This window comes from Hippopotamus amphibius, chromosome X, assembly GCF_030028045.1.
Source record: "Hippopotamus amphibius kiboko isolate mHipAmp2 chromosome X, mHipAmp2.hap2, whole genome shotgun sequence".
Lineage (NCBI taxonomy): Eukaryota > Metazoa > Chordata > Mammalia > Artiodactyla > Hippopotamidae > Hippopotamus > Hippopotamus amphibius.
Genome location: NC_080203.1, coordinates 16217646 through 16229322, shown reverse-complemented (window position 1 = coordinate 16229322; position 11677 = coordinate 16217646). Strand labels below are relative to the sequence as shown.

The window sequence follows — 11677 nt, the reverse complement described above, 5'->3', positions numbered from 1 at the left end:
CCCACGGCAGCGCCAGCCCGCGGAGCCCACTCGCGGGCGCCTGGCCACCGCCGCCTCACCTGCCAGGCGCCCGGCCACGGCCCAATCAGCGGTGGCCGCTCGGCCGCGGCTGCCATGTTCCCCGCTCTGCGCTGCCAATCAGTGAGGCGACGGCCAATGGGCTGCGGGGCCGGGGGTCAGGTGACCGCGGGCCAGCTGGCTCCCCATTGGCGCGCTCTGCGCGGCCTCCCGCTCGGTTTATGTGAGAGGAGTGAGTGATTGACTTTATCAGTCCAAGGACATTACTCTGGAGGCTAAGAGGCTGGGACTGGCGCGGCGAGCGGCGAGGACCGAGCCTGCCTTCCGCCCGCCGGCCGGGAGCCGGCTCTGCTTCTAAGCGCAGTCTAGCCGGGAGGCCCTTGCCGAGGGAGCCTCCTGGCCCCGCGGTTCTGCGCTCTTGGGGAGAGGAGGGGTGCCCGGGACAGGATTGGCAAACTCCGCCCTCCACTTATTATTTTGCTTATTTTTCTTTGTGCGCGCCTGTTAGTTTGTTAAACCAGATCTAGTCCCAGAGTCTTTTCTCCTCCCTTCTCCCCCCTCCTTCTCCCCCCTCCTCTCCCCTCCAGGTCCTTCTACTTCCCCTCCTCCCTCCTATCCCTCTGCAGGAGACTCTCGCAGCGACGGAAAGTTGCAGCCCCTGGTATCGCTTCGGGGGTCTCCCGACAGTGTCCAACCGCCGTCACCCCTCTCCGAGTGCGACACTTCGGAGATCATCGACCGCGTCCTCGCTCATTTCATCCGGATCGCTGGTGCCCAGAACGCCCCACCCATGACGATGCTTCTGGACGGAGGCCCGCAGTTCCCCGGGCTGGGAGTGGGCAGCTTCGGCGCGCCGCGCCACCACGAGATGCCCAACCGCGAGCCGGCGGGCATTGGGCTGAATCCCTTCGGGGACTCGCCCCACGCCGCCGCCGCCGCTGCCTTCAAGCTGAGCCCCGCCGCGGCTCACGATCTGTCTTCCGGCCAGAGCTCGGCGTTCACACCGCAGGGTTCGGGTTACGCTAACGCCCTGGGCCATCATCACCACCACCATCACCACCATCACCACGCCAGCCAGGTGCCCAGCTACGGCGGTGCTGCCTCCGCTGCCTTCAACTCCACTCGCGACTTTCTGTTCCGCCAGCGCGGCTCTGGGCTCGGCGAGGCGGCCTCGGGTGGCGGGCAGCACGGGCTCTTCGCCGGCTCGGCGAGCAGCCTGCACGCTCCGGCGGGCATTCCTGAGCCCCCGGGCTACCTGCTTTTTCCCGGGCTGCACGAGCAGGGCGCCGGGCACCCGTCGCCCACCGGGCACGTGGACAACAACCAGGTCCACCTGGGGCTGCGCGGAGAGCTGTTCGGCCGCGCCGACCCGTACCGCCCGGTGGCCAGCCCGCGCACGGACCCCTACACGGCCGGCGCGCAGTTCCCTAACTACAGTCCTATGAACATGAACATGGGCGTGAACGTGGCGGCCCACCACGGGCCTGGCGCCTTCTTCCGTTACATGCGGCAGCCCATCAAGCAGGAGCTGTCGTGCAAGTGGATCGACGAGGCTCAGCTGAGCCGGCCCAAGAAGAGCTGCGACCGGACCTTCAGCACCATGCACGAGTTGGTGACACATGTCACCATGGAGCATGTGGGGGGCCCGGAGCAGAACAACCACGTCTGCTACTGGGAGGAGTGCCCCCGCGAGGGCAAGTCCTTCAAGGCGAAGTACAAACTGGTCAATCACATTCGGGTGCACACGGGCGAGAAGCCCTTCCCTTGCCCCTTCCCGGGCTGCGGGAAGATCTTCGCCCGCTCCGAGAACCTCAAGATCCACAAGAGGACCCACACAGGTAAGGGGGAGGGCGAGCGGGCGGGCGCGGGGTCCGCCGCGGCACCGCGCCACGAAGCCGGCTTCCAGCGCGAGAGAGCGAGGGGTGGCGGCCAGAGAGAGGGGCGGCGCCCCGCCGGGGCCGCTCGAAAAAGTAGAGCTGTCACTGTCCCTCCACCTCTCGCCCTCCCCACCCCGCGGCGCTTTTGCCCAGTTCTAACTTCCCGGGCAGACAGCTCTGCGGTCTCAGGAACTAATTGGAACCTTCTCGCGCCCAGGAACAAACTGGCGCCGCCTCTTTTTGTCTCTTTCTGGGTTACTATGAAGGGACTCCGAACGTGTGGAGAGGAATTGCTTACGAGCGACTTAGCTCTCGGCACACAGTCGGGGGAGGCAACCATAGAAATGCTAATGAAAACTAACTTTCGGTTACTTCCTCTCTTTTTTACCCTTGATTGGCACATCTCCTAATTAAATGACTGATACTTTTGTCAAACTATTTTTATTTGGAGTTCCAGGTTCAATTCAGTCCTCTGGGAGGAAAGCTAAAGTAGAAAAGGCACCACAGTTTCGTGGCTTGTTCAGAGCATCTTGTAAAACTGTCCGGAGCCCCTGGATTTATATAGTTTTCTCTTTTCGAACGTTAAGTACGACGACCCAAGCTTTTTAACACTGGGCTTAGCAAAACCGCTGCATTTGAAAGAGGCAAATTAAAAGGTACAAAGGAGGAACTAAAAGGGATTGTCCCATCCCCGGTCCATTGTCCCGCCCGGCCTCGGCTACAACGCCGAGATACCGGCGGAACGTGGCAGCACTTGGAGGCCCCGGGGCCGGGTACGGGGTACCGCAACTCGGGAAACTTTGGAGGAGCCAGGGGGCTTTCCCTCCCGCGCGAGAACAAAGGCACGGGCAGGTTCTGAGCCGGCCCTGCCCCACCCCCGCCCCCGACCACCACCCCCCACCCCAGCAGGCTCGACCCGCGCTCTCCATTTTTCTCCAGGGAAGAGAGATGCCACAGCCGCCCCCAGTCGGCGCTCCCTCTCCGGGAAGACGGCCGGGCGCTCGGTCTCCCACTGCTCGCTCCCAGGAAGCTCCCGGCCCTGACCATATTTCCTCCCCCCTCCCCCTTTGCGTTTCTGCCTTTTGCAGGTGAGAAACCTTTCAAATGTGAATTTGAAGGCTGTGACAGACGCTTTGCCAACAGCAGCGACCGCAAGAAGCACATGCATGTGCACACCTCGGACAAGCCCTATATCTGCAAAGTGTGCGACAAGTCCTACACGCACCCGAGCTCCCTGCGCAAGCACATGAAGGTAATTACCTCTTTATTAGCAGTCGGCGGTTTATAAACACTCGGCCCGACACCGGGCCGCGGAACGGAAGCGCCCGCGCTGCCGCCCCTGTATCTTCCACGTTAAATCCGATTTGCTCCAGCGGTGACACCTTGAACCCATTTTGGGGACCCGGAGGGGGGCGGGGGAGAGCACAGTGGGGAGGAGGAGGGAGCGGAGGGAACAATCAGTTGTTCACTGGGAAGCTCTAACCGAGCTCGCCAGGGCTGGAGGTCGCCGTGGCCGCCTCTTCCCGGCTCAGCCCGCGGTGAGAACCGAGAGTGCCCGCGCCGAACCCGGGGACGGGTGGTTCATTCCCTCTTCGGCTTCCGATAAAACAATAGGGCCGAGGAGCGCAGTGGGATTCCCACGCATTTGTCTGAGAACTCTCAGCGCCCGGGGCGCCCCTGCCACTTTTCTCTGGACCTGCTTTCCCAAGCCAAAGCGGGCTTGGCGAAACCTGGGCCCGGGGTATTTTATAGGACCCCAAAGACTACGTGCTTACCCCGCTCCATCCGCGGAGAAAGCTTTTCTGAAGGGGCATGAATAAACCGGAGTGCTTAATTCTTTTCCATAATGCCAATCTTAGGACTCAGACTGTTTTGTTGGCCAACGTCTTGGGGTTTTCTAGACATCGGTAACGTGGAAATTAAAAACAAAACCCCCAAATCAGCAGCATTTCTCTTTTAAGTGGGTCACTGGGCGGTCTTGCTCTTACAGTGCTCGAATTCTGCTCTTGTTTTTGCTTGCACAATGCCAGTTGGAATTATATTCATTATAATATATACATGTTAATTTTAGGTTCATGAATCTCAAGGGTCAGATTCCTCCCCTGCTGCCAGTTCAGGCTATGAATCTTCCACTCCACCCGCTATAGCTTCTGCAAACAGTAAAGATACCACTAAAACCCCTTCTGCAGTTCAAACTAGCACCAGCCACAACCCTGGACTTCCTCCCAATTTTAACGAATGGTACGTCTGAGGACAAACACAAACACAAACCCTGTTAACCATAGAATGGACCAAATGCATTTTAAAAAGAAAACTGAGACCAGTCAGATGGAAATGGAGTTTTAAGGCAAGAGGCCATATATATAGGGCTACATCTTGTTAATTGTAATTGTCCAGGAGAGTTTTTGGGCAAGATCCAAAAGTAGCCATGCCCTTTTCTCAGGATTAGAAAATATGTTTTTGGCGTTTGAAGGATTAAAAACAAAATCTTCTCACTGCTTTTTCCTCCCCTTTCTCTTGCTCTCTGCTCACTCCATCCCCAAACGCCTTCAGTTCATTTTAACTCTTGTCCTGTTTCTTGAGAGGAAGTTATAGAAGGCTTATTGGTGGTGGTGGTGATGTTAAAACTGATGGAAAAATCTTCGCCTTAGTGGTGATTGTTTAACCTCTCACAGTCTTAAACCGTGCCAAAGTCCTGTTATGTCTTGAACTTTTCCTCAAAGCATTACACTTGTGAATGTATTTTTGTCTAATGGGATCGAAACTGTTGTTCAGTATTTTTTCAGGCTGAGGATGTGATGTTACTCTACACAGATTGTGACGTTTAGTATGCAGTTGCCTTTTGTAATAACTTTTTTTTTGTAAATACATACCCATTGATGCCATATTTATCGTTTGTAATTTAATTATTGCTACAAGTGCCGGGAACTGAACAATATTTATGGATAAATGTTTTCTAACAAATTCTGTACAGCTTTTGATTATAACCGCTTTAGCATTAAATTTTGTTTTGAAAGAAGAACACAATTTACAATTTTTGAATCACTGACTCCTTTCTCTTGTTTTGTAACAGCCTCCTTCTGCAAAGAGGAGAGGAGAGGAGAGCAAATGAAACCTTGTTTGTTGGTATTTATAACTCACTCAGATCCCTTTTTTAATTGTTAAATTATTTTTCTATTGCAGTATAGATTCTTTACAGTGTCAGTTTCCATCTGGGAAGACCCTCCTTTCTTTATCTCTAGCTCAGATGGTTGTTTAACTGCGAGTTTAAATGTGTTTGTCCTGGATTTTCGGCATGCAAATCAAATATTACTGATCAATTCAGTTAGTGGCCATGACATCTCAATCTTGTACTTCAAAGACTGAGAAGCTGGATTTAATCATCCCTGCCCTACATATATAAACATAAGGTAACCTAATCAGTTTTATGTCCCTTAGTTTTTTTTATTATCTTACATAAAGATGAACATTGCGGCAGGATGCATGTCTTTTCTATCGACAGATCACCCATATACCTATATATGTTTGTATCTATGACTTATCTAATCTGCCTATCAAATCTATCTAGCTATCTATATATTTTCAAAAGTAAGCATATGTCTGAAACAGTGGTGATGAGTAAGGCCAGTCGAGCCATGCTTACTTATGATTAAAGTGCTTCTTAAAAAAACCATAGTCCATTTACAATTTTGGGAGGCAAAGACTGGTTTGTTTTGCTGTATATATAGTTCAATTCGTAATTATCACAATTATTCATAACATTTTTATAGCGGTGTAATAACTGCAGTGGTTCTGAAATATTATGGAAAGAAAACGTTTGCAAAATATGTATTTTTAAAGTTCATGGTTTGTAGGCAAAGATGTTAAGAACGTGTTTCCATTAAAATCAAAAACAATGAAAAATGGTTGTTTGCTTTGTGATAAAATATTAACAATTCATTTAATCTTCAGGGAAGCAACTCATTTGGACAAACAATTCTTTTACAGTTGTTATATGAAAAGGAAACTGATTACTATTTTGGGGGGGTGGAGTGGGTAGAGTATTGAGAGTTTTGTTTTGTTTTGTTTTTTTACTAATTTAGGGTGCTGTTTAATATTGAGAGCCCAGTCTCTGCATGAATAACCAACTTGCAAATCAGCAAGTAGAATGGTGGAGATAAGGAATTGTAAAGAATTTAGAAATGTAATGAATAGGCTTAAGTACCTCCTTCGCTTGAAGGGGCAGTGCTCTAAGATTTTTGGTGGCAGTCAGTTTGGTATTATACATAATACTTTTGAATTCTAGAATTTTGTTTATTGTTCTTTTTGAAGAAATAAAGTCTTGGCACATCTATTTATAACATTTTTGTATTTGGTGCCTGATTTTTTTCCCTGTTCAAATAAATCAACCTTAAATTGAAATGCTCAGAGAAGTTCTGATGATTAAAAGAAACTTTGATTCCCTGGATACAGTTGAAGCAGTCTATTTTAAGTTATCTACTGATCTTTGTCAACAGACAATTATTGACAGTTTCTAATTGCAAAATGCTTTGAATGCGATGTTTTGTTTGTGGAGAATGGGGTTTTTTTCCCGCACTTTCCTCCACCAATAGACAAGGCAAGGGCCTGAATGCTATGAACCAATTGGGATGACTTCACAAGTGATGAGCAGGTAACCTGGTCAGTCTACCACTCCTACCCCAGACATTTCAATCTTGACCTTGACATTGAGAGTACTGGACCAAATTCCTATTTCAGGATTTTTCCTTCACTTCAAACCAGAGACCATTTTAAATGCTCAGCAAGTTTTCAGAAAGTGTATATTCATAAGATTGGCTCTAAATGTGTTCCAACTGAAGTCTAAATAATGTTTTTTCTTCTGAAATATGCATTTAACTTCCACAGTTTACTGTTTTCTCTATGAATTCCCTCTCTACCCCCAACTTAACCTAAGCTTAAATGGCAGTAGAGTGATGGGTTGGTTGCAAGATTATTTCAGAAACTTGCTTCTCCCCACCCCCACCCCCATTTAATATATTAAACAATTAAACGTCTCCTTGGGAGATATAAAGAAGAGTTTGCTCTTTCTTTACTAGGCTTGAAATTATTTCACCATAAAAATTTACAGTAGAGCATTGTGTGCTAAGAGGGGAAGACGCCAGTTAACGATGATAAACAATATTAAGATAATGTAAAAATTTGCCCCCTACATGATTTCCTCTAATCTGGGTGTAGCATCATATTTCGCAAATAGGCTATCCCTCTGCCCTTCTCATTTGTTGCAAAGAAAAGTATTTCAGTAGAAAACTTTTCACAGATTTTCTTCCTATAATCTGACTCTGGGAGTGCATGTTTACATTCTTGAATTTTCAGTAAATACCTTAAAGAATAAGCACCCCCCCCCAACAAAAAAAAAAAACCCTTGAAACCCTAAAGATAGATTAACTGGGAACCATGCGTGTCATTTGGGTTCTTAGTAATCGACCTGTTATTTTACTTTCTGCACCTGGTAAGACCTTTGTTAAAAGTACATTATCTTTTCCAAAAAGTGGTTTAGCTTAAGATTTCCACGTTGGGTGGGGAAGGAGGAGGTGTCTATTTCCACGCAGACAGAAGTCTGGACTTCTTCCAGTTTGGAAGGTTAAAGATCAGGGTCTGGCTAAGCTGGGCAGTCGGTCCTAGCTACTGCGGAGGTTGGAGAGCTAGCTGGGACCGCCTCCGCTCACAAAGCCTCCCAGGAAAGTTGTGCTCAGGACTTCCTCGCCCCTCCCCCCTCCCCGCCGCCTGCTGTCTCTTCGCCTCTTCGCCTCTGGCTCCTTCTCCCCTTATACAAACCCCCAAAACAAACGAAAAAAGCCTAAGGGCCTCTTTCCACTTAAGTTTCTGAAAGAATCGCCACCGGCGTGCCCATCTCCTGAAGCGCGGGATCTCCGCCCGGCAGCCAGGCTGGTTTTCTCTCGGGCCGTCTGCCCCTCGAGGCTCAAGTCTAGTCGGGCTTTGCCCCAGAACGAGGCCAGACGCTGCGGAAGTCAGGGCTCCCGCTCGGGGTCCTCGGGCCCCTCGTCGGGGCGCCCGGGGTCCCTGTCCACACACCAAGTTCTTGCAAGGCCCGGTCGAAGCTGGGGCCGGGGGGGAGGGGACCTCATTTCCTTGGGTCAATTTTCTCGCGGTCTCGGCCAGCTGACCCTTTGACCTCCACCTACAGGGCCCTTGGCGGCCGTAAGCCGGCGGTCGCCCGGGCTCCGAGGACGCTTCGCGCCCCATCGCCTTCCCGGCCTCATTAGGCCGGCGGGGCTGTAAAGCAGGAATCAGCCGCTGCCTAATCCGGACCTGGGGTCAATACGAGCCCAAACAATGGTGAGCTCCGAAGGCCACAGCGCAGCGCTGGCCGCAAACTTTGTGTTCCATTCATTTTCTGAAGGCGCTGGCGGTGGAGTGGAGGAGGGAGGGAGGGGGGGAGGGACTCGCACCACCGAAGGCCGATCCCGGCGCCCGGGGCTCTTAAGCCAGCGTCCTCGCGGTCGGCCCTCCCGGTCTCGTCGTCGCGCCAGGCTTTTGGAGGGGGTGGCAAGGCTGGGGGCCTGGTTGGCGGCCCGCGCGAGGGCTCAAGGGCCGGTCCAGAGGGGGCTGCCCCCGCGCCAAGAACAGACTTTGAAGTGGGTTTTTAGCGCGCACGTGTGAGAGCCGCGCCGGGGCCGGAGCGGGGACCCGCTGGGAGGAAAGAGTAGGCTCCGGCCCAGGCCCCAACCCCTCCCCCGCTCCCCGTCGCTCCGGCCTTTTCAAGCCGCGGCCGGGGGCCCGCCGGCCTCCCCCACCTGCCCCCGCGCCCGCTCCGGAGCCCGCGCCGCGCGCAGGCGCACAGCCCGCAGCCGTCGAGTCGGATTTCGCTGCGAGGGGGCGGCGGGGGAGAGTTGAAAGCGGCTTTGCAGCGCCGCGGCCTCGGCCGGGCCGGGAGGGGGGCGGAGGGGAGGGCTGGGGGGAAGGGGGGCTGGTTTTGGGGCGGCTCTCGGGTCAGGAACATGGCGGCCGGATGCGAACCCCCGCGGAGCGCAGCAAAGCGCTGACTGCGGGCTGCCGAACTGTTGTGTGGTTTCAACTCCCTTGTTATTCCTCGGCTCGGAGCTCCTCGCGGGAGAATGTAGGTCGTGGCGGCCGAGCGCAAAATTGTTTAAAAAAAAAAAAAAGGAAGCGAAGAAATTCTTCCAGGGCATCCTGGGCGTGGGAAGTTGGCGAGCCTTCTGGGGGCTGGGGTCCCCCGGGGGCCTTGGGCCTGAAACCCACCCGAGGCCGCCCCCCCCTCGCGTCCTGACTGACAACGTTTCTCCCGGGCCCTCTGGGGTGGGGGGCGATGCCATTTTGAGCTTCGTGACCGGGTCGGGATCCCCCAGCACCTTCGAGTCTTGAAAAATGCCAAGGAGTGGACACTATTCTTTTCCAGGACAATGGCGGGGCCCGTGAGCGGAGCACGGAGGCACCGTTTCCAAACCAAATGCCCTGAATTAGCGACACGGATGTGCCATTGAGTGTTCGAACCCTACGCGTTGCACAGGCCCCGTTTTCTGCATATCTCATTTAAACGCGGGCCTATGAAAAATAGCACTGTGTGCGCTTTTGTGTGTGCTGTAACAGCTGGTGGTCTTACGGAGGAAGGAAAAAAAAGGCCACGATTGCGAAAACTTTCATTCAGCTTTTGCTTAACCGCCTTAATGGTGGCGTGTGAAAGAACCCCTGGTAGCTCTGGGATCTCGAGTCCGTGTTTTCTCTGCAGAAAAATGCTGCAGGTTCGCCTTCAGATGTCTTTTGTGAGCAAAAAACAATGTGGGATTTAAAAAATGTAGTTATTGACCCCCGTCTCCTCTAGCAAAATAAGCGGCACGAATTCTTTCAGGTTGCGTCTTCGTGGAGGCCAACAGCTGAACGAAAAGACAGCCTTCTGGGGCTGCCCACTGCCGAGTATTTGGGCTCCTGAAGGTGTGGGGCAGCTCCCGTGGGCCACCTTGGGAAGGGCCCCAGGTGGGTGGGCAGGTCATTAGCAAAGCTGGCCCAGATCTGGGGGGAAATCTACAAAACAGTGTCTTTATCTGCAGAGAACAATTGATGGGGTTGTCTTTCCTCCTTTTCAGTGCACAAAGAAGACGGCTTTGGAGCAAGAATTTGGAATATGCATTTAAGTTGTCGTGCTTTGCATTGGAAACCCCTGGGCAATTAAAATAAGCCTTCCTTATATAGTGTTTTCTGTCCTTTTCTTATGTATGGTTCCTGCAAGTCAAAGGGGTTGGAGTCCCTTCTGCAGTTTGGAAACTTGTTTTGAAATTGCCACCAAACAGATTTTTCCCCCTTTGGGTGAAGTTTCCTTCCAGGGCTCAGCCACTTCACCCCACCCCCTGGCTGGAATAGAGTGTTGACATCTTTGAGAGATCAAAGGAAGTAGATGGTGCTTGCTGTATATTTTATTTTTTCGTGCTGTAGTTTGAACCCTGAGGTTTGAGCTTTTTCCTGGTTAAATCTCTTGGTACCAAAAGTGTGGAAACTGAAAAGTTTATTAACTTGAGAAATCTTTAGCTAATAGGTAGGCAGTTTGTCTCTTTGAGAACTGCAGTGCCCAGATTGTCTCTAAGGTTGACTTTAAAATCAAGCTGAAGATGCACTGGTGAACTATCTCTCCTGGATACCTGGGGTGTTCTTTGGGTCATTTGATGTGGTAAAACTGTGGTTGATTTTCATAGGAGTTATGTGAATGGAATTTCTGCAAAACTGGACAAGTGATAAATTGGTAGAACTCTTACATTTGTTTGGATGACAACTCCAAAAGGCACTGCATTTCCCACTGAGGTTTGGTTTCTACCATAACTTGAAATTTACAGCTTGAAAAACACTAAGTTTGCAGGAAGCATTTAAAGGGGGGAGTGTTCCGCGCACTTGGACTAATAGTAACTTAACACAGGAGCAAAACTTCTTTGAATAAGATTCCTGTTGCCAAAAATCTGTTAAAACTAAAGAAAATATATTTCTTTAAAAATCATCTAATAGAGCAATTTCGTATATTTTTGTGATGACAGTTCATTCAACCTGTTTAGTGATCTGATGAATAGAGAAACGTGAGCTCTATAGTAACTATAAAAATAGCCTTCACCAGATGGCAAGCTTATAATGTTTGTTCTCTAATAGGATGTGTATGTTGTCTAATTTGTTTTATTAAAACACAACCTATGTAAAGACCATTTGAACATAAGGTGTTAGAAATAAAAGATTCCATCATGTTTTATTATGAGCTAGCATTTAAAATGACAGATCCAGTAATGTGTTATGAAATTTTTCTAAGAGTAAATGTAGCTTGTTTTGACCTATCTGCAGTTCACTTTTTGTTTTTTTGCCAGTGTTGTCCTGCTTGGTATCCGGGACAGTCTCTAATTCCTGATGAAGAACTTGATACTGACGTTGGTATGCAGCAACCAGCCCTCCATAACACTACCTATCCTAAATGCAGGGTTAATGCCGAACCTACTGTGCAAGAAATGATTTACTGATGAGGTTTCAAAGAAAACCACATCAATTTGGATGTCTGTTACCTTGAAGTGATCATTTTAAGAGTAGTAGCTTCTTCCCTAGGTATAAAAAGACTATTTTCTTCTTTTGGTGTATTTCATTCTGTGTTGAGCAATCATTTGTGAAATGAAAAAGCAAAAAAGCACCCCCCCAGCCAATTTAGGATCATAAACGGGAAGATGGAAGTGAAGACTAGCCTAATTCATAACCCAGTATGTATTATCTCATGCATTGTGTTGACCTTGTTGAAAATCTCT

General features: G+C 50.4%; 1 protein-coding gene across 2 annotated transcripts; it reads left to right on the top strand.

The window, feature by feature from the left end:
• The first annotated feature begins 808 nt into the window (after nucleotides 1-808).
• Nucleotides 809-11401, top strand: ZIC3 (Zic family member 3). 2 transcript variants are annotated; one of them, XM_057718853.1, is made up of 3 exons: nucleotides 809-1856; nucleotides 2984-3147; nucleotides 11252-11401. In XM_057718853.1, exons 1-3 carry the CDS (start codon nucleotides 809-811, stop codon nucleotides 11399-11401), a joined length of 1362 nt encoding a protein of 453 aa, XP_057574836.1. The 2 variants fall into 2 exon arrangements, with proteins under 2 accessions (XP_057574836.1, XP_057574835.1); XM_057718852.1 differs by lacking the exon at nucleotides 11252-11401 and adding an exon at nucleotides 3967-4146.
• Nucleotides 11402-11677: the final 276 nt, after the last annotated feature.